This window comes from Gambusia affinis, linkage group LG12 (genome assembly GCF_019740435.1).
Source record: "Gambusia affinis linkage group LG12, SWU_Gaff_1.0, whole genome shotgun sequence".
NCBI lineage: Eukaryota > Metazoa > Chordata > Actinopteri > Cyprinodontiformes > Poeciliidae > Gambusia > Gambusia affinis.
Genome location: NC_057879.1, coordinates 9,014,406 through 9,038,295, shown reverse-complemented (window position 1 = coordinate 9,038,295; position 23,890 = coordinate 9,014,406). Strand labels below are relative to the sequence as shown.

General features: G+C 37.6%; 1 protein-coding gene across 7 annotated transcripts in view; it reads left to right on the top strand.

Annotated features, from left to right (window-relative positions):
• Positions 1-1,436: 1,436 nt before the first annotated feature.
• The window catches only part of astn1 (astrotactin 1), a 342,774-nt gene continuing 320,320 nt past the window's right edge, over positions 1,437-23,890 (top strand). For 3 of the 7 annotated variants that reach the window (XM_044133572.1, XM_044133571.1, XM_044133569.1), the window contains exon 1: positions 1,438-2,145. In XM_044133572.1, coding sequence (XP_043989507.1) covers positions 1,836-2,145 — 310 coding nt within the window. In that variant the 5' untranslated portion in view covers positions 1,438-1,835. Of the gene's footprint in view, positions 2,146-23,890 lie in introns of all 7 variants that reach the window. The other 4 variants (XM_044133570.1, XM_044133575.1, XM_044133574.1 and 1 more) reach the window with 2 other exon arrangements.

Here is a 23,890-nt window from a genome sequence, read left to right as displayed (position 1 = left end):
CAACCTAAGAACGTATGAACTAAATCTTAAAAAAAAAAGAAGTTTCTACAGGCAAATAACTAAGTAACAATGAAAACGGATTACTTTAATTAATTACCTTCTTATCTACAAGATATATCAAAAAATGTTATGCTAGCTTCCTTATTACAGCATGAAAGATTAACTAAGCTAACTTAGTTAGCTACTAAGTTAACTAAGTTAGCTTAGTAACTTTAAGCAGTACAGTCTGCTTAAAAATGACAACTGTATGACAACATCATCTAACAAATAAATTATGCTCCAACTTACCGGATTGGCTCATAAAATGCAGGATTCAAATGGATAGTCCTTGTAAAGAAAATTCTAGAGGTTGCTTCCACATGTCACAACAACGTGTCTTCTTGTGAAATACAGTAGCGTTCTGTTTAAAGAGAGCCTCCTTGCCGTTGAATCTAACATCATTCCCAAAATGCAATGCTACTCACAGTATATTACAGTATTTTATTAAAAACAGTAATAATTGCCCAGAATGCATTGTTTTTCACGGTGCAGTACCGTTTTCAATAGAAACAGTATGATACTGTTCAGTTTTGGCCGTTTTTATACAGCAATTTGTTACAGTGTACCAATGATCATCACTTTTTCTCATTTTACTACAGAGAATTTCCTGTTTATAGTACAATATGTGGTAGAAACCTTAACCAAAAACAAACATGATTGTTGGTGAATTCTGAAGGCAATTTTAAAAGCCTCACTTAGGAGTGTTTTCTGTATTCACATTGGAAGAATGTGCTTCTACAATATATATTAAAAAAATATATATATTAAAAATGATTCTTAAAACTTCCACTATGAAGACTAGAAGATATGTAGCTAACACATTGGTGCCAGATCCTGTAGTACACAAAGGTCTAGATTCCAAGCTTGTAAAGTTAAATTGATATTCCAAAAAATATTTTTAGGCTGTGATCGCTCTTTTTTTTTTCTAGAGGTTTCAACTGTTTATAATCATGCTTTATTTTGTTCCCACTTTAATATAAACCCACAGTTTAAAGACCCATGTTAAATTGCTGAACAGCTGTATATATTTTGAGCCGTTTTAAATCATGTAGACTTGACTAACATGATTTCTCTCTTAATTTTACTCTTGGACTGAGTTTCATTACACAGATATCTGTTTTCTTACAAAAGTGAGTCATAGGAGAGCAATGGTGAGCTCAAAATGTAAGTATTAACCTTTCTGGGCACAGAATGTAGCCTTCTCAACTCACAAAAAACAGCACAACTTGTGATCTTACAGCCACTGACAGAGTACAGGGAGTTGTAGCAATCAGTTTGTGCATCTGAACCACCAATTAGGCAATTATACATGCACCAGTCTAGTATCCACCCAATAAAAGAGGTCAGGCAAACTGCTAAAAATGCCAGTGGTGTCCCTTGGTTATGATATGCAAATTCGTATGAGAGGGCAAATGCACAATTAGATTAAAAATGATTATGCTTTTGTTGATGGGGCCTTAAGGGCACTTTGGGTGCATTCACAGTTAGTAATCCATGCTCAGCCATTACAGAGCTATTTAGACAGTTTATCGATCAATTACAATAAGGGGGTCAACAGCATTAAAACACAGTCAAACAGCCACACAGTCGATGCCCAGCCATGTATCAACAAAAACCATGTGACTGATCAGAGACAAGAAACAGGAGGCGCTTGTTTCCTACACTGAGAGAGCCCGCTGGTGCACCACGAGCAGCACATCTCTCTCAAGCGTTGCGCTGGGAGACTCAAGCAGTCGGCGAGAGAAACCGCGAGGAGGGTGAGAGAGGAGAGAGGGGGGAAAAAAGGAGCGACGGAGATGGCGAGTCTAAACATGGAGCCGACACCGCTGCTTCGACTTATGGGGCTGCTGTGGCTCCTTCTAGCCAGCCAAATCACCACAGTCCGGAGTCTGAACGGCGACGAAGACCAGAGCCAGGACACCGAGTGCAAGATGAAGAGCGTCACCGTGTCAGCGCTGCCGTTTCTGAGGGAGAACGACCTGAGCATCATGCACAGCCCGTCGGCCTCGGAGCCCAAGCTGCTATTCTCCGTGAGGAATGATTTTCCAGGGGACGTGGTGGTGGTGGACGACCTGGAAAACACCGAGCTCCCTTTCTTCGTCCTAGGTGAGTTTTGCGGCGGGGTCCTCACAGCGTGGTTCATTAGCGGTTAATTGAATGGATTAAATCCCACTCAGTCTTTGTTACTACACAGAACATCTGTCTGTTAGCTCAGGCCTGGCTACACAGTGCAGTGTCCTTTTTATTTTTTTTTTATGTGTGTCATAGATGATAGAGCAGTGAACAGGAACTATTAGCTTTTAAATTTAGCCACCTACTCGTTGTTTGCTAATTAGCGTGCAGCTCTTAATAATTAGAGCGACACTGCGCTTTTTACTGCAATAACAAGCCGAATAGCATTGTTGTGCTAGCAATATATCCACATCTTGAGTTGGACTGGATCATATTACATCACTAAGAAAAAGCAAAACTTTAGTGCTGTCTATTTCCTATTTTTTGTTAAAGTAATCACATGATTCTACTACAAAACGATTGTATTAAGCAGTTTAGTCAACGCGTGGTAAGCATACTTGCAAACAAACTTTTTTGACTTCACTGCAACTTTCTAGTGTTTGAAGTTTGACGTATTATTTGGGTAATTCTGTGTCGTTTATGGCTTGTGTTTTGAGCTACCACGAGTTTTCTAAAGTTTCGTGTTAAAACGTTTGACATCCGCTGTCCATGGTTCTGAATTTCAGCTGACGGTACAGTTTGCAGCTCTGTCACCGGATAGTATCTGTAGTAGACCCCCTCCCCAAATGAAGGATTGTGGCTTTACTGATGAACAGCCAGGTTTATTGGAAGTAAACCATGAATTTCACAGTAAGAGCTGCATGCACAAACACGCACACACAAAGACAGTGTAAGCTACGAAAACACGCTCTTACAATCTTAATGTTCACCGCTAAAAATCTCAACTCTAATTCAAAACTATACCCTTGAGTTTGTATACAATAAAATAAATTCACAATTTCAATCGATCAACATTAGAACGATCCTTATTTACAAAATAAACATACCTTGTGCCTCTCTATCAATAATACTTTTTAACACTGTGTTGCAACTTATCTTCCGTTCCTTTCTGTCTCTATAACTTGTATACAGAAGTTGTCTCACCAAAACAAAAGCATCAAATCAAAAACTGGAAGTCAACCATACACTGTACAAAACAAAACGAAGCAAAGGCAATAAGTGCTTAAGAAGTGACACAACAAACAAGGAGCCCAGTCTGGGGTTATTTACTTGGGTTTGAGTTTTGTTTTATTCTGCCATTTACCTGTATACAACCAATCAAGTTCTTTTTGTTTCTGAATGTTTTTTTTTTTTTTTTTTGTAAGAGTTCAGCGTAGATAAATTGTTACCCTCAAAATTTAACACTACTAGTAGATTTTGACTGAAATCAATTTTCTTACTTCTAATTTAAATTATACCTTTTAAACATTGTATTATCTTTTAGGAGATGTCTCATTTTTTAAAGACAAAATGTTCTTTGTCGAATGATATATATATATTTTTTTTATCTTAACAGTAGGATATTTCTATTGGTTGGTTGATGAGTCAAATTGTTTCGATTTCTCTTATTTTCCTTCTGCAATTTAAGTTCACAACTCACTAATGAACAACTTTATGCTTAAGTGTTTCTCAGTGACTCTAAACCCCTTTTAAAATATAGGATAACAAGACCTGTCACTGTATATGAAAGTTTTCATTTTTATTAGAAACTTACTTAATATACCTCAGAAATGTGCCTTTCTTTACACAAGAATAAACAAAACTAAAAGTGCAGTATATTAAACTTGTCCTGCCTTTCAGTGATTAGTAACCAGCTTGAGCTCTACCTAACTTACTAATCCTGAGTAAATGGAAAACGTCAGGAGGTGTTAGCTAAAGTGTTAGTTTCCTTTAAGACTGTTTACATTAAATGAAACTACATTTCAATGTGTAAGTGCTAGTTTCTTGTCTGTTTTAATATTTCTTAATTTGATAAATCATCTCACAACATAATTTGTTTATGATGCTGATGAGTAATGTGTGGACCAAACCTGCTGAAAGTCTTTCTACAAGTGTTCTGGAAGTATGCTGTGCTATGCTTGTGTTCAGGTTCATCGAATGTATCTTTTAGTTGAGTTTAACAGGGTGTGGACTTGTTCCAGTATGCCTTGACATGTGATCCGTATCTGAGTTGCTGTTTTGGATGTTTCTCATTCATTCGTTTTTATGTATGATAGTACAATGTTTCAGTATGTCATCCCTATTAAAGAAGTAATTTGTACTAAAAGTCTGTTGCACACTTTAATCAGTTAAATAGGTATTAAAACTACTTTTCACTAAGCCCACATTATGTATTAAACTATTTTTCTTTTTGGCTGGCATTCAGTATCTGGGTTTTAAGCCTTTAACCTGAAGACATAGAGTGTAAAACATTCAGTTGTTTGGGGGGTTTTGGTTAATAATAATTAATACCAATTAAAAATATATCCCTCTTTCTTCCTACTTAAGCTCTTTTTAGCATCTTGACTATGTGATTAGCATGTTTAGCATTACTACCTGCTAACAGCCGACTCTGTATGGGAACCTCTTGTGTGAATCTAGCGTGTTCTATGAAAGACAGAGGCTGGAAAGCTCAATTGAAAAGAATATGAAACATTTTGCTGCAATATTTTCAACATGTCAAGACATCTGTTGAAAGCATTACAGCAGGAGTCTCGAACTCCAGTCCTCGAGGGCTGCAGTCCTGCAACTTTTAGATGTGCCTCTGCTGCACCACACCTGAATAGAATAATTAGGTAATTAGCAAGGCTCTGGAGAACTGATCTACACAAGGAAGAGGTAATTAAGCCATTTCATTCCAGTGTTTTGTACCTGTGGCAGATCTAAAAACTGCAGGACTGCTCGAGGACTGGAGTTTGAGACCCCTGCATTACAGCATGTTTAAATGTAGCCACCTGAATCCATCAGATGGGATTCGGCAAAAAGCATTGTCATTTGAAATGGTTTCTTATACGTTTTGCTGCATTGCAAAATGCACCAGCTCAATTCATGACAGGAAGTAAAATTTGTGACCACATTTGCTCTGCATTGGTAGCCTTTCACTGGCTTCCAGTTTATCAGTTTACAATTGTACTGGTAACTTCTAAAAATTTGAATGGCTTGGCACCACACTTGCTTTGAACACGGAAAGTTGGCACCTTTGTTGATGCCTCACACTCTACCTCTTCTATTATATTGAGTTATAATAGAAATGCATAAATAAAATTGTATTATTTCTGTTCTGCCCTTTTCCATTCTTGGTGTTTTGCTGTTTCTGGTGTGCAATTGTTTGTCATTATTAACATTATTATTGATCATGGATATCTACATGACTTACCTTTGGAACTTGGCATCTTTGATCTCCAGCTCTCGAAAAATCATTGCTATAAGTTGCTCGTACTGGTTAGCCCTGGCATTGGCTCCACCTCTTGTTGCCCTGTGAGGATTCAGAGATGGAACCGTGCATGACAGAATCTCCACCTTCTTAGTCGTGCTGCAGAGGCCATAGTCAGCTGTGTGCTGCAGTGATATGTGTGTGTAATACCTGATTGCTTATAAGTAGAAGTTTTCTTCTGTCGAGCGATCTCATCTCCACTCACCATTTAGATCTATTCCTATTGACTAAAACCAGGCTGAAACCAGGGGACAACAGTGCTCTCTCTGAGCTCCACGCACCAGTCTACTCCTGCCTAACATAAAGGGAAACCTTGAATATCTGGCCATGGAGGCGGTCTCTCTGCTGTGTTCAATCATGACCTCACCTGTCGATCATTGTCTTTAAAATACTACAACAGCTCTGACTGTTTGTGGTGGAATATGTATATTGTTCACCAACGTATAATAAGAATTTCATCAGGTTTTTCAGAACAGCTAGCTGATCTGTTGATAGGCTGTATCTATGAGGTGACTTTAATGTTTCACGTTTGCAGCCCCTGAAACCAGTTGGCATTGAGTTTTAAAACCTTCTGGATTGCTTTGACTTGTCTCAATCAGTGTCAGGGCCCAAACATAGACATGATCACACACTAGACCTAATCATCTTTCATGGCCTTCTTGTATCTACTATAGAGATATGAGACAGATGTATTCCAGATCACTTTCCCATTATATTTGAATATGTGTCCCCCATGTGTGCACTCCTCCTGTGGTGAAACCTATACTTCCTGCACTTCTCCATCACTTCCTCCACTGCAGGATAGTTTGTTGCTGCCTGTAAATGCAGTGAATTATACTCCATTGATAGGCCGGACATTCTTCTGTGTCCAGAGGAATTTGGCATGTCTTTTCAGTACAACTGCATTAAGAATGTGGACCCCATCTCTCCTCTAAAGCAGACTTCTACAAAAATCAAGCCAGGTTTAATAATACAGCCCGGGCCATTTCACAGAGAAGCAAAAAAGCAGAATGCAGATGGCAGAAAGACAGACTTCATGTGTCCCTGGGGATACTGAGAGACTCTCTTTGTGAATATCAAAATGATGTTAAGCAAGCTAAATCTCAGTATTTAGTTTCCACCAGATGTAACCAATTGTGGGTTTTATTTAGCGCCATTCACTCCACCATTTATTCTTCTACCAAACTTCTAAAAACTGCGACAGTCTACCTGTGATGATTTTCTTCTTTTTGTTAACAACATGGACTCTATCAAACAGATAGAGTCCATGTATATATAGGACTGTTCAATTACATGTTCCTCCAATGAACTCTGCTGTCTTTGTTGCCTCTACAGCTCTTTGAGTTGGTTCAACGGACGAGACCTACCAACTGTCCTCTGGACGCAATTCTCTCCAAGACGCTCAAACAGATCTTTGGTGCTTGTCTCCTGATGTTTAAGAGCTGTCTAAAGCTCAGGGTCTGTCCCATCTGTTATCAAGCATGCTGTGGTTAGGTCTCTTTTTTTTATTTTATTTATAAAAAGCAGCCTTTTCCAGTTAAAATCCCATTTGACCTTTTTTATTTAAACTTCTGAAAAGGATTGTTTTTATTCAGCTCCAGTGTTCTCTAGAAAACTTGCTTGAGAAATTCCAATCTGGCTTCAGCTATCGGTATGGCACTCAAATTACAGAAAAAAATTGTTTTGTCACTGGATATCTAAAAACCTGTTCTGCTAGATCTTAGAACAGCTGTAGGCCGTCCAGTCCTCATAAGTCATTTGGTTCAGCTGTCACCACCAGTGCTTCAGTGGTTGGAGTCCTACTTAACAGAATATTCTCCATCATGGTAGGTGGTCTGTCCTCCTCCGTCTCCGTTCCTCTGACCTCTGGTGTGCTGCAGGGATCCATTCTGAGGCCTGTTCTCTTCTCACCTTACATGCTTAAAATCTGTGAAATCACTGTTTCTAACTGTGTTTAATGTGAAAATATTTTGTTGTTTGATTTATCAGAATTTTTTTTTAAAAAGAAGAAATTTTAACTTTAAATTCTGAATTTTCTGTAGATCTTTCTTTTTTCTTTTGCAAAATAATATTTCACAGCTTTTAACGTTTGTTTGCAGTTGAGCTGGAAGAGATAAGTTTGACATTTTCTAGGCTTAACCTTTGAGTTAGCTGGGTGTTTTCTTACACTTATATAATTGAACATAGAAGCTGAAGACGTTTTTTTCTTTTTTGTATTTCACTTTGCTTGTTGGCTCACTTGAATCGTAAAACAGAACTGAAACAAAAAGATAACAAAGATGACAACTTTATGAAGCCTTGAAAGATGTTGCTTACTGTGTGCACCGCCATCAAGAAATCATTTCAAGGTCAGAATGTTTTTCTGTCAGCAGATGCAACACCAGCTGTAGAAATTAAGCATGAGTTTATTTGCTGTAAAGTTTGTGGTTAATAGAATATTCCCAGTTCTGTATTTACATACAATTGAAATGGGGGATGAAGATCCAGGATACTTGCCATTTTATTAATCGTTTACCCCTGAGACAACCAGATCTGAATAGTATGAAGAGTTCATTTAAAGGCCTAATTTAGACAACAGTTAAAGCGTCATGGGGTAGAGGGATCTCTTAGGGCTTGTGCAGCATATTAATGAACCTCAATTTGTGTCTGACATTTCCATGGGTTGCCTTCTGCTCCGGGACAGAAAACTTTTAATGATAATGCATTCATGGTGCAACTAGCATCCCAGCCGCCCAGCAGTGGCGCAGCTGCAGCCTTTAATTTGTTCCTTTTTCTTTTTCTTATTTTTGCTTGTGGCTTGACTTCCTCTGCTGCTTCACAGAACCTTCTCTGTGACTTCAGGGGCGTCTGCTTTGAATTATAAAGCACGGTGTTCGTTTCAATTGTACGCGTCTCTTAGTGGGAAACAAAAACAGTTTAGGTCAGCATGGTGTGACTGTCTTGATAAAGGGCACTAATTAAATTCAGACTGGTACGATAAGATGCCGGCTCAATGCTGTGGGATTGGAAGCATTCAGGTCCTTGTAGTTGATGCAGTTTGGGGATAATGGGATTCGTGTCTCACACTGCCCCTTCCTTTATTGTTATGCCTGCCAAAGCTTCATTATGATTAATGTTCTACATTTTTATCTAAGCATATTCTTTTGTCACCTCATGAGCCTACAAGGTGTCTAACATAATATAACAAGTGCCAACATCTGTAAAGTCAGCCAATTTGAACAACACTGACAGAGAAAACATACAGGGAGTCCAGCTACACTTGTATAGCACTTTTTAGTTTGATCTTGTCTTGTCATTCTTTAAATGTATCCGAGGATGACTCGGACATTAGCTGATTTTGTTTCCTGAAGTTGTTTTAAAAAAACTAAAACTATTCACTGAAGTGCTTAAATCTGCAGTCTTGCCAAAAGGCCATTTACCAAGAAACTTCAAAGTCCAGCAAATGTTTTTCCTCCCACACATGCACACAGTTTGATTCAGGATATTTATGTAAAGACGGGCCACACAAATGGATCCATTGATACTGTTTATGGCAGCTGCAGAGGGAAAGAGAAGGAAGATCAATATGTACTGTACTGCTTACACTGCAGTAGCAAAATATTAAACTTTTTTAAAAGACAAAAAAAAAAGAGAGGCTTGGTATAATTTGACAGCTATACTTTAGTATAGCCAGATTTTACCCACAGATAAAATCTGGCTGTCCATGTGAAGTTTATTTGTTAACTAAGCAGGGGTTGTAGCATTAAATCCTTGTAGCTTTTTTTTTTTGTTGCAAATGTGCATGTATTGATCTTTTAACTGTTCAATGCAGGTCTTTCACAGAACTGGTAAAAATCGATCTGCACTGTACAGTAAGTTCAGCCTCATTTCTGGTTATGACGATGAATTTAGGAGATAAACCGCTGAAAATAAAAAAGTAATGAATGAAAGTAATGCTATTTACTTTATTGCTTTTCCCTTTTCTATCCAGAAAGGTTGACATATACAGTTTTTATTTAAAGTCGGCCATGTATGCAGCCACACAGCAGAATGCATACTACATATATTTGGTACCAATTTAAAAACAAACCTGAGGGAAAGATGCACAAATAAAATGTTTCATAGCTATTCACATCCTCATACTAATATACCTTACAATATTTGGTATTTTGTAAAAATCTAGAAGCAAGCTAGATCTTTGGCATATTTTCCCACTCTATGAAATATAAAGTGCCTTGCTGTTGCCAGCTTAATGGCAGACACCCGAATGTTTTGGGTTTTAAGTAGCCTTACCATTTGCTTGAAAATATAAAACTGGAATCCATCTGGAAATGCGTCCCCAAAGTATACCGCAGTGTTTCATAACAGTCCTCTGGGGGTTTTGTGGCAAATAATATCTTACTCTGTGGTCCAAAATTTAGTTTGGTATCACCAGACCCTAACGCAGTCTTGTGATAATTTTGAAGACTGAAATCCTTAAGTCTTTGTTTTTCAGTTTCATATTAAAAATGGAAAACATTTCTTTTTTTTCTCTCTCTCTCTTTTGCATTGCACGAATGTGGCCTTGTACTGTGGATCATAAAAATCTTTAATATTTTCTTACCGAATAGTAGCTTTTAGTGCTTCAAACACAGAATTTGGTGAATGACAGAAATTAGATTTTGCCTGGAGCTGACATTAGAGGCTTCCTTTCATGAACATTGATGGCAGGTGCTGAAGACACTGACTAACCCTGCAAATGCAATAGTCAGATCACTTCAATCAGCTCAATATTAAGTTACAGCTTATCAAACAGTTCACTTCTCAGCAGCCTATTCTGCTGGCGGCTGCAGTCTGGCCCATACTCAGCTAATCCTTTGCAGTTAGAGTAGTTGATGATTTACAGCTGGGGTTTCAATCAATATTTCTTGTATTCAATGTTTCTAAATCAATATTTTTTGTATTGAGAGAAAGAAAATTCTTGTTTTGGAAATGTTTGATATTCACATGATTTTTCACCAGAAGCCTCTTAAAAAAACATAATTTAAAGTGCCGCTGGTTTATCTGGTCATAGGTTGTCTAGTGCGATTTGAATTCCACGCGTTTCCCTCGTTTTACGGTGGCTCGCGTTTTCTTGCTAAATTGCCTCTCTGTGAAGTATCTAAGAAGCAATTTGAAAAAGGTTGATTCTGTGACTGACAGTAAATAATGGCTGCAGGATTGCAGCCACTCGTTAGTGTCAGAGAAGCCCTGCTACGTTATTAGAAATTTACCCTTTTGGTGGTGTGTCATAAATTGTGTGGGAGGTGAGGTAATAAAGTTGCCCTCTGGGAGAAACTCGTGCTGTATTTTCTGTCAGTTGTCGGTGGTTTACTCATCTTAGCCGGCAAGCTTGGGGAGAAGTGGTTCAGAACAGGCTCACATTAAAATAAGCTCTCCCGCCGCTTAAAAAAGCATTTTCTAACTATATCATTACAGACCTGACATTTATGTCTGCATTTTATTTTACTTTTTCCATTTAGAGTGCATTAAGTTATGGTTTTTCATTATTTTGAATAACAGCTTGGTCTCTTTCTGATATTTTGACCCTTCCCTCATAAGATGTTCATTAATGGATGGTGTCTCTTAGACATTGACACGTGATGATCCTAATAGCGAATTATGTTCCAACTGACGGCATGAAGAAGTACACAAGTTTTCAACCTTACAAAGTCTAGTCAATCTTTTCACTAACATTTAATTTTGAACATCACCTTTACACAGCTTTATGTTGAACCCTTTGCATGCTAATATATGAATTGATTCAGAAAATTGTAATTAACAATTTGTTTGATACTGTAGGCAAACGATCAGTTTCTGACCTATTCTGAAGCAAATTTTATTTCCAAATTCAACTACAATGATGAGAGGTCCTTAATGAAGGAGTAAACCAGCTTAGTCATACTGAAAGTCCTAAAGTGAACATGAAGTTTCCTTAATAAGTACCTTAAGTTTGTGTGTGTGTGTGTTTTGGATATGTTTAATATCAAAACACATGGATAATACTGCATTTTCCAGACTTTATGCCAGACTGAAGAGAAATAATTCCTGATCACTACGATCAGAGCATGGACATTGGTGCTTCAGAAACTGTCAACCAGGCATCCATGCCAAAGTTGAACGTTAATGTGAGTTTATTGAAAAGCAGGTAACTGAATACAGCAGCGTGTTACTGGACATGTCCATCTTATCATGAACATAGACAAGGTCTTTCCCATGCTTGTCAACTTAGAAATGAATGTGACCGACATGGTGAGTTATATTTGTTTTTTTTTTCCCTCTCCATAATGCGTTTTGCTTATAGCTGGGAAGGTATGGTGTATAGAAACAAAAAGTATTTTCAGACATAATTGTGAACTCAACAAGCTGCTCTGTTGCTTCATCCAAAAGTCTGAAGTTTAATCCTCTTCCAATAGGATGTCACCTTGAATTAGTAGACAATGAGTCGACCTCTGACATAACTATACAACTAGCACTACAGCTGTGATACAAACGAGGCATATTTGTCACACATGCACATGCTTGAGGCTGTTAATACATGCATTTGAATTAAAGCAGGATATATTGTTCTGTTCCTTACTCTATTAGTAAAAAGTAATTAGGATCACTTAAACCCACTGAAACTGATCCTTTTTTCACCTTTGGGTGCTTTGGGGAGATTTTTTGTGATAGAAAAACTGCATTTGAAATGAAAAATAATATTTTGGTTTCACAATAGTTCACCAGTAAGAATCTGAAAAGAGTGGAATCCACTTGTACTTGCCCCTCCAACTGACGCCACTAAATGAAATCCAGTGCAACTAATTAAAACTTTTCAACCCAGCTATTCAGTTAAAGCCGTAGAAGTTAGTTTGAGATCCATTGGTGAACAAATAGCATAATGAATACCAAGAAATACACTTGACAGGCCAGGGAAAAGGTTGTAGAGATGTTTATAGCGGGGTTGGGCTATAAAACCAAACCGAATGCTTTGACTCCAAGCACTAAAAGAAGAGATGGAGAGGACCTCTCATCTCATTCTTCATCTTCAGGTGTACTGCTCTAGGCATGAAGCATTCGGGAGAGACTTCTTGTAGCACTACTGCAATAAGGTAAAAAATTGTTGGGAGGGGGGAATCATCACTATCATGAATAATTGGTGAGGAGAGCTCCGCTGCTCTAGTCAGTAATTGTGGTTTCTATTATTGAGAAGAAATTTCAGCAGGAGATGAAGCCCTGGTGCGAAACAATGGGCTGGTGCTGAGCCCCCTGGAGCAATTAACCCAAGCCCCCCATCCTCCCTCATATAGTTCTGACACAATGAATATGTTACAGAGACATTTAATCACTGTACATGTAGGGTGCCAGAGACACTTTGCTGAGTTGAGTGAGCGCACAACACGTATATTAATTGGATTTTTGTGCTGAATAAGAGGCTTTTGCTGAACGTAGGTGAATTACATAAGCATGACAAATACTTGTCCACCAGAAAATTTGAATTTTGCTAATCTTATTTATTTATTTTTCTTTTTTTTTCTTTTTTGAAAGTAGATTTGTAACCAAAACACATGGTTTTGTTTATCACAGACTTTGGAGAGACATGAAATTAAAAATAAATCAGTTTTTTTTTAGACTAATCTATTTGTTTATTGAAGTATACATTTCTCAGTTAGTGTGGTTAGAATTATTACTGAGTTATGTAAATACTTATTGTAACCTTTTATTCTAATATTTATATATTTAGGATTAAATAGAGCTCTGACTTTTATGCAATCTATTGGCTTAGGTATTGTGAATTAATCCTCCACGTGAAAAGAAAAACTTTGTTGCAGTTCATCAACAAATGTACCAATCGATAAATGCAACCGGATCATTTTACTAATGACTTTAGCTTAGTGTAGAGTCCCAAATTAATGGACCTTCTTATTATCACAAGTAAATTACAGCTGCAGCTTTTTTCTTGTGGAAACTGCTTTTTAAGTTGTTGTTTTTTTTACATAGTCCTGCAGAGCTTCTTAGCTGCTTTTCCAAAGATGGTGTATTGGATTACTTTGAGAAAGTCATTTGTTCACAAGTCGCTATCAGAATAACAGTCTTTCACGGAGAAGAAAATGGTGGGTAAAAAAAAGCAAAATAAATGGATGACCTGAAATATTTGCTTAGCATGAAAACCTGTCCCAAATATCTGGCATGGTTATCAACTTCAGCTTTAAATCGGGAGAAAATCACAATTCAAACCTCATAGCACAACACCTGTTGGACATCTAGTCATGAAGGACTGAAAGCGAGCTTGTGTGATAACTGTTATCAACATTTGTCAACTTTGTGTTGACTCAAGTTCCAGCAGGCTGAAAAAGAGCCACTTTAGAAACTCTAGGGGCCTCAAGTATAAAAGAGTACGCAGGTTTCACACCAAAACATGTCATAGGGTCAAATTTTGAGAAAAAATTCAGAAGTATTAAATCATGCGCGTGCATGTGGCGGCACAACTTTCCTTTATACATCCCACTTTGTGGGAAATGGAGTGCAGCTGCTGGTCTGCCCTGTCGCCACCCATAAATTCATATATGAAGAAGTGTAAAAGCCTGGCAGACTGCCACCACATGTTACAATAACCATGACAACAATCCCTGCTTGTATTACAATAGATAGGTCTCATAATAACGATTATATATTTAAAAGACGCCTCTCAACGTGTCCCTTTAAGATACCGCTGTAAGGTCATCGCACAAAAAGTAAAAACAATCCATTTTTCAAGAAAATAAAAAATAAATAGGAAACGAAGGAAATAAGACTGTGTTGATTAATCCAAGTGGAAATTGTTTGAACAGCAGTGTTCAGTCGGGATTTGAAGACATACAGCATGTCAGAGAGTCCTTTGCTGTGACTAGGGAATGTAGAAGTTTATTCTAAATGGAGGAATTGTGTATTGTACCAGACCAAAGTGCCACTACATTTATTAGGCACGTTTGCTCATATAAGTCACACATTTACAGAATGCAGATGTTTTCTATTCGTAAAGGCTCTTTCACAAAGCTGGCATGGCTCGACTGGGGGATGACTGTCTTGACCTGTCTGCAGCTCCAGCTGCACCAGCACCGATAACGCATAGCTCCTTCTTTAACTTCTACAGAGAGACCCAGCATGGGCACTCTGGGCAATCTGAAGGATAATAAACCACCAACACGTCGCAGCAGATCTATATAGTCTCTGAACACAAGCTCACTCTGAACCCTTCAACTGGCGATGTTGTCCAGCAGTGCCAAAGCGGTCCACGATTATGCACCACACCTTTGCGCAGATATTTATGCTCTTACACGTTCATCTATTCTTTTAAGACCTAGGTCTTCTCAGCTGAGTGTTTTAAATCACTGAGACTGAACTTTTCGGCTAGTTTCTCGATAAGAGTGGTGCCCTGCCTTGGTCCTTTGGGTCTAAATGACTCGTTTTACTAATATTTTTTATTTTTTTTGTTGTTGTTCCCCACCAGGGGGTCCTTTTTGTGGGCTCTAGTGTCCCTTTTACCACAGTAGGCTGACAGGAAAGGGGGAAATAGAGGGGGGAAGACATGCGGCAAATGTCGTCTGATCCGGGAATCGAACCCGCGACGGCCGCGTCGAGGACTGAAGGCCTCCAAGCGTGGGGCGCGCTACCCTCTACGCCACCGGAGCACGCTCCCTCAAGCACTTTTTATAATTATTCATAGCCAACATCTGACTCCAACTAAAGCACAAGACACTTTTGCTGGGATGGAAAAAAAAATTGGACAAAATTAAAGTTGTATCCTTCTTGTTTTCTGCTTACAAATCACTTCAGCGGATAACGGTAAAATCTTTTGAGTGAGTGTATAGCGCAACTAGAGTAAAGCATGGTGTGCTTACAATCAATATACTTCCAGATTTTTCCAGACTTTTATTTGATACTCTTGGGGAGAAAAGTTTCGTCACAAGACACACCACAGGTCAGTGATTGTCTCTGTGTTTGCACAGGGTAAGGAGATAGAAGTATAACGTGTGAGGAGAATTTTGACCAGCGGAGAGCAACGAGATAAACACAGATAGAGAAAGAGGGAGGTTGGAGAGCATATACGTGCTTGTAAATGGTTACCATGGTGATTTGATCAGGCGCTTAGGCTAGAGCTCCAAGGGAAAGGTGGCATTTTTATTACCACAGCAGGAAGAGAAAGGAAGGAGGGAAGGAAGAGATGGGGGGGGGGGGGAGTGTTTGAGGTGACACCTTTATCTTCACAATGCGCCGCTATCTCTGAGTAACGACGTTCATAAAAGAATATCAAGATATCAAAAACCAAATCATCAAATGCTGTTCAGCTCAGGGACATTTTATTTTCAGTTTAAAGATTTTTTACCCTCCCTCCTGTTCTGTCTTTCTTCTCCTTTTGATGCAAAAAAATCTGAGTCAACTGTTTCTTAGAAGTGACGAGGCAAAGAAGAACAAAAAGAGCGCTTATACAGGGGTTTGGCTCTTCGATTGCCCATAACGTTTCCATCAAGGGACTACTGTAGATTGCTTTAAATTAAATATGCATTCTTAACATAAACTGGAACCTTGCTCATTAAAAATAGTAAGGTATATTAAGTAGTTATTAGTAAAATGAAATAAATTGTGTTGTTCCTTTTTGGTACCTTTTCCTACCACACTAAATAATCTAAAATGTTATTTTAAATATTGTGCACATTATTAAAATTACTGTGCACGTGCACATCAGATGATGGGGTTTACCATCTTTTAATGGGAAACCCAAGAGTTTTGGAGGGTTGATCTTGTGCAGATATCTGCTCTAAAATCCAACCACGATGTTACCTGTGTCTGTATTATTGTAGTTGGAAGCTCAGGAAAGCAGTAAGGAAATGTTCAGTTTTGTAAAGTAGCACTAGCTCTGCAGTGGCTTCTTCAAATCGGGTGCATTACTTTCCTTTGAAAGAAATGAACTTGGTAAAAAGCTTAACTCTGTTGCCAACCAGTGTACAGCATTTTAAGCATCATGAGCCCATCATGAGCCTGTGCAAGCTAGTTAATCTAATTTTGAAAGTCATTACTTATCTCCACTAAGCAGCATTGGACACTTTACCCGGCCAGTTCTCCATAAATAAAGTAACAAATCAGCCTTTTTTCTTTTTTTCCTAATTCAGCTATTTAAACCATTTTGCCATAAGTTAGAATGCTACAAAAAAAAAAAAAAAACACTTGTGCTGCTGTTCAGAAAATGTGAAGCTCATGCAGGAGCGATCAAAGCAGAAGCAAACTTTAATATATATGCAGGCTCACAGAGGCCCGTGGGAGAGGGTTTAGAGGTGGACAAACGCTCAGAGACTGCCTTGGAATATTTTTCATCCCTGTTTTAAGGTGATGGTGGAGTAATTTATTGCCCTCCATGAACCAATCATGGAGCCCATCTTTATGTATTTTATTTTTTAACAACTAATTGACTAAATCAGAACTTTAATGCATGCAAACACAACCTCGTATATTTTATCCCTATGCAAAAGAGAATGCTAAAAAGCTTTTCTGATGTTGTCAAAGGTTGGTGTCTGTAAAAGATAATATGTACAGATGTACTGGTGTCTAGTCTTGAGCACCAGACAAGCTTTCTGGTTTTCCCCCAACGATGTCCTGATTTCATCATTTCGGCAAAAGCAATACATCTTAATTTGCCACTGTCACTGCAGGCTGGCCTCGATCTGTCAGTTCCTCAACCACGGGGAAAGGTGTTGCACACAAGAAGGACATCAGTTCAAAGGCATTTCAACATTAAAGCAGTCGTATCTTTTTGAGGGATGGATACTTTTATGTTTCACTGAACTCTGCAGATGCAATTTGAATTCCTGTGATGCCATAGAATATTTTGGGTGTAACAATTTCAGTCTGAGCTTTGTTGTTATAATTGCTGTATGTCAAATCAAAAAAGGAAAAAAAAGGTGGTTTGGCAGAGTAAAATAAATTCCATGTATGATAAAGACCTGTGCAGAAATATATTTGATATGTTTGGGGAGTATTCTGCAATGTGAATGGGAAAAGTTTGCAGAGTTTTTTTTCTGGCTTCTTCATGCTTATAAACAGAACATATCAATAAGCAAGTATCTTAGCATCCATCTATAATGGTCATGAAGTCATCAATGTGGAGCTTTAGAAACTTCTTTGTCATACTTTCTTAATTATATATATTCATATGACTATTTGATAAATATAAAGTTTTAAAAAACAGTATCATCAGACAAATTTGGACTTGTTCAGTGCCATGTATCATTTTCGGTGTCATTCCTCATTCACTGTGATCCACTTCAAATCCAGCAGGAAGGTTTTAAATTTTCTCCGTTGCCCTTTCCTTTTGGAGAACAGAAATACCCTTTATTGTCCATAATTGGGGAAATTCAAGTGTACCGGCAACAAAGTGACTGGCAAAATGAAAGCATGCTGTTTCACAAAAAAGTAGAAATGAAAACCAAAACAAATGAAAAAAAATAAGAATAAGAGACCGTATAGTTTAAGTTTGTTAGCTGTAGCACAACATCAGTTATTTGTTGCCGATATTTCTAGATATGAACTAGATGGTTTTAATAGCATAGCGCCTAGGTGACATTTTTGTTGCAAACTGGCTCTATATAAATAAACTCAAACGGAAATAATTAATAAAATATAATTTTGAGTCCCACCAAAGCCAGCTCAAGTGTCACAAATGATACAGGTACCACAGAGTACAAACTCTGACTCCACATTCTTCATGATCAGTTTTTTTTTTTGTTAGTTTTTTATACATGCATTTCTTTAGTTTCAGTTAGTTCTTGATACTTTGCTCTCTTCTGTCCCATTTTTACAATATTCAGAGCATAGTCATAGATCACCTTCATCTACAAGTAGGAGATTTCCCCCCTCAGTTAAAAATGGCATATATCTACACAAATCTCCCCCTGATTGATGCTCTGAGTTATGCCAGAGATGATCTAAAGAGGAAACCTGTTATCTTTTCTGGCTTTGCAGACTGGCTGACTGTGTAGTTCACTGGATTGATATTTGTAGCAACCAAATGGCATCTATCCTCTGCCTTTGGCATTTTCTGACTTTGTTATGTCAAACTGAACTAAGAGAAAGATGCAACAAACTATGATCAATCAGTCAAAATCTAAAATAGGACACAGGCTTTCTCCTCTTGCCTTTTAAGTAATTAATCTGGAGGTTACAGGTGATGGACAATAATTGTAATCGGGTTACTCTGGGTTGGATGCATTTTTCAATAAATGTTTTTTTTTTTTTGTATTATTCAAGTATGTATGATGTGTCTGATTGACCAGTTAATTCAGTTTTCAAGATTCCCAGGTTACAATTGTCATCATGAGTTTCTCCAAGAGATGAAGAACTAAAGTAGTTCATTGTGTTTAAAATAACATTATTACAATTGTAACAACCTTTAAACATATAGATGTATATAAATACCATATGTTACTACATTTAAGCATCAGCCAGAATAAATATTTCTTTTCTGTTTTAATCTAAAAAGTGCATTATCTTATGCATTATTTTGAAAGAAAAAAAAATAGTAAATACAATTTTTCTTTTATTAAAGTTTGTCATTCATGAGTCTTTGTTTTTAAAGAGGGGGTTATGTTTTTTTTCATTTACATAGAGCCATATTATACAACAAATGAGTTATGGTCAGTATACTGTACATGTACAAATAAACAAGAAATTTGACTGCAGGCGTGTGGAAGTCAACCCAAGTCCCCAACGTGGCTGTCACGGGTCTGAGTCCCAGTCCGATGACCTTTGGTGCTTGTCTTCCCCCTCGTTCACAACCCACTTTCCTGTCTGGCAACTGTCAAATAAAGGCCTCTAGAGCCAAACAAAATCTTTTTAAAAAAGATTTAAATATTGCCTTGGCATCGCACCTGTGTCTGATGCCTTGAAATTGTCCTCTGTCGTTTTATGAACCTTCTGTGCGGCCGGACCGAAGAGGGTCCTGAGTTAAAGTATGTCCATGGGACCTTTATGTATAGAGTTTGCGTGGCACCCGATCGATGCGTAGGTTCTCCAGGTACACTGACTTCTTCCCATGAAGATGCATGCTAGCACAATTGATCACAATTTAAATTGCCCTTAGGACTCAGTGTATAGATGTGTGGTTGTTTGTCCTGTGTGTCTTTATTGACCTTGTATCACATTATTGTAAGCATTAAATTAAACTAAGTTACCACATTATGAGGTGTGCATAAGTAATATTCTGCATAAGAGCTGTCTTCTGTTTACAACAGGACAATAAGATGAAAAGGTTTCTGTTTATGCAGGACTAAAACTGATTGGTCAAAGGATGAGCTGTGTTTGTTCAGTATTACTTGTTGTAGGAACAGAGTCTTCATTGCCACAGTGAAGAGCTTCTGCTTTAGCTTTTGAGCCTTGCATGCAGCCTGTACCTTAATTAGGCCAGTACAGTCATGGAGTAAAATTTATGCAGAGGTTAGCTACAAATGAGAGCATTTTCAAAATATTCTGGTGAGGTTTGATTTTATTCTGGGAGGGAATAAATAAAAGTTGGCTAACGAAGCTTTAATCTCCAACTTTGATGCCCGACAAGATATTAGACATGCTGTTCTATATTATTGTTATTTATTTGGAAGCTTCTTTCTCCTGATATAGTCGCAGAAGCTGCTGGAGGGAACAAATAAAAGAAATGAATATTCTTTCATATTTCTTACACTTGTTTTTTTTTTTTTTCCTGAATTACCTCCACAATATTACAGTGAGGTGTGTCATAAAAATTACCTGACCTAACAGTGTGAAAGGCAGATACAGCATCTTGAAATTTAAGCCTGGACCTTTACAGGGAAATTTACTCTTTTATACAATGTGAAAACAGGCCAGAGGCTGACACTATGGCAGCAGTAGATGGCTGTGAAAAGAATAAGTACTAAGCTGGTGAAATATGTACATGGTCATGAATTTTCAATTTGTCAGTTTGCTTTCTGCAGGGGATTATCACCTATAAACCATGAGGATGGTAAAAATAGGAGACACATTTGTTATAAATTGGACAATGACAGAGGTTTAGGGATAAAGACCTTCTAAATTTTACTAGGACTGCTGGAGCATGGATTCTGGCATGTAGTGGGTGAAGCTTTAAAATCTTTTGACTTTCTGGATTTAAATATGCATCTTAGAATACAATAAGTGGACTTCAGGAATTTACCTGCTTAGCAGGACATCACAAATGAATAATGCTGCTTTATCTTGTATTTTTTTTAAATCTTAGCATAAATACAAATAATTTCTTTCCAAATCCGTACATCCTAAGTTTTTTTTCTTTTCCCAAAAAGGTGGGAGCGTATAGATTTTTTTTTGGTGTGTGCTTTGCAACTTGTTTGCACGTTTAGACCAAAAGAAAGTTGGATCTTACATACTGCAATCGACATTTGAGAAGTGGTAGTTATCCATGAAAACATGTTTGAATTTATGTATTCTTTTCTCCTTTATCCAGAAATGTTGTCAAATCACAGTGTGGCTTTCAAAGCAGAACACATTAATTTAAACTTTATTTCAAGATTTTTAAAGGAAGTAGTGTCCCTGTCTTTCTGCCTGTAGAGGCATGAAAGTTAGTCTTCTTGACAATCTTGTATTTTTGACCGGGGACTCAGACTGTAGCATAAAGTGTTTCTTTTTGAATGCTAAAGACTTTGCGTGTGGTTGCATTCCATACAGTACCAACAATAGAAAAGAATGAAATAGAATAGAAATACCTGGTCTCACATGGTGGAAGTTCTGGTGTAATTCATAATTAATTCTGCTTGGACTTTTGAAAAAAATGCTATGCTATTTCAATCACAAACTGCAGTGTTAAATATGTTCACATTTTATTCAGAATTATACACAACTTTGTTTTGGTGTGCCAAATACAAGTTAATAAGGTGTGTTGAAGTGTGAAGTTACAATGTTGCAAAATATAGAAAAGTTTAAAAGGATATTTAAAAATGTCTAATGTGCCTTGAAAACTGGAATGTATTTCCGTAGGCATAATCTCACTCGGTGCTTTAAAAAGAGGCTGGTCTCTATTCATGCCCAGTGATGTGTTTGATCATTTCAGGAGATGCAAGACATGCAGAAGTTGCTGCCACAACCTGAACTGCCCTAGTTGGATCAGCAGCTTATGGAGATTAATTTCCCCACTGCTGAAATAAAATCAATCAGCAGCCTTTAATTATTTTCTTCCTGAGCTACTCTTCTCCTTTCTCTTTATGAGCCTCAGATTTCTGTAGTTTTGGTTCTTCTTAGAAAAAAGGGAACCATTTTATTCAGCAGATTTTTAGGCACCTGCTAAAGTATACACATTCCTTTAACTTTTTCACATTTTGTACAATTAATGAGCCAATTAATTAAAACCTATTAAGTCGTTTTTTTTTAAAAGATATATCCAAACAAAGAAGTGTATAACGATTAAAGTGAAAGGAAAATGCTTCCTTTCTTATTTTTTTAAGTCCTGTTTGGATACCCGAATATAAAATCCAGTGAAAGCATTTACCAGTGAACAAATATTAAGATTACCAGTGAGTAAATGTTGAGATCAGGAACATATTGTGCAGTTTAGAGACAAAGTTGAAGCAGTATTGGGGTAACCAAGAGTAAATATGGTATGTGTAGTGGAAAACAAAAGATCACCAACATTCTCACTGCACTTTCTTATCCATGCTGTTCCATGCTGTGGGCTTGCTTGACTTCACCTTCCAGCTCTAAAAATAAGGAAATAATCCAGTAAATAATCTGTGCCATTGTTTGAAACATGATGTTGAGAGATTTCTCATCCAATTTAGATCATTTTGAGCTATTTTGCAAGAAGTACTGGCAAAAGTTTTACTCTTCTGACGTGAGAATCGGGTGTAGTCATGTAGTTGTATCAACGAAACAAATGCAAAAACGTTTGGCAGTGAAAATATCATTTCAGGGCACAGTAATCACATATAACAGCTTTTCCCAGCATATGCAAACCTAGTAGAGCAGCCTGCATGTAGGATGGCTCCATCTTGTTGAGCTACCTTTGCAATTTGCTTTCTTCAAATAAAAAAAGACAAGCAACTTTGAGATTGCTGTCTAGTAGATATGTGACTGGTTGTGTTTTCAGGGATTCCTTCAATAGGGTGTGACATTAAGCTCATGATTAAAGCCCTCGGGGGTGACAGATGAGGATATGGAAGAGGGAGACAATGCAGTTGGGTGGTGAATGAGAACTGACAGCAGGGACAGAAAAAAAGTGAAAGATGGTAATAAAAAGATTGCAAAATAAGTCAGGCTGGTCAGAGAAGACTGCAAGGTTTTAAAAAATGGGTAGATTTTCCAGGGGACGAGATGGGGCTGCTATACATACCATGATCTTTGTTTATTAAATACTATCTTCTTGGAATGATGAGGAGGAGTTTTGTGATTTTTGCATTTGAATAATTTGAGAACCTTGCAAAAATGTTAAGTTTTAAATTCCCAAATTAATTGTCAAATGTACTTCCTTTTTCACCATGAATGTACAAAGCGAAGACTTGAGGCCCCCCACATACTCAGGCAGACTTCTCTCTGTATAGGTCCGCTCATACAGGACTATGAAGTCTAATGCTCCTGATAAACCTTGGCTTTGTTTTATATGTGGTAATGTAATTAGATTTGAGATGCAGCGTTTTTCAGTGCCCAAACACTAAAGCATTTCTTATTTACTGCCTTGGTGTCAACGGGCAGAAAACAAGGCATTAGGCAGCTGTCTTCTTTTGAAATGTGTATGTTGAGACCAAAGCATTTTGCAATTAAACAATATACCAACATCCAGGCTGGTATATTGCACCACTGATGCTAGTTTGCTCTATGAAAATGTGCTGACATTCAGATAGAGACTATGCTTAATCAGACATTAGAAGCACCATGCTCCATAACTTTGAATTATTGTGTATCAGGAGGTCCTGAGAAAGCCAAAGAATAGGTTATTGCCAGTGTGCATTGGGAACTTTTTCTTCTGTGTAACTCAGAAGTAATAATATTTCTCCAGCTCCCATCAGCTTGAAAGACATCAGAGCTTTGTGTTCAAGTTCTGTTTCTGTTCTGCCTCCCCCAATGGTTTCTGCATACCTCCAGAGCTTTTCAGAGTTTTGATTTACTCACTCTGGTCATTCTTTGGTTGGCTTGGAGCATGGCATGTCTCTCCCTTTCAGATGGAAACTTGATAGGAAACCTCTGGTGCACTTTGACAGTGGCTGGATTTTTGGAAAACCACCAGAAACTCAATCATCTCTCTTGTGGCTTTTACCATGCCAACTTTGTTTCATTTAACAAGAGAAAGAGTTGTAAGATGACTATATGTGTAAATGTGTTTTTTGCAGTGGTAATGATTGAGTTACAGGTAGAGAAAATTCAAAATTTCTTGGAAAATCAGAA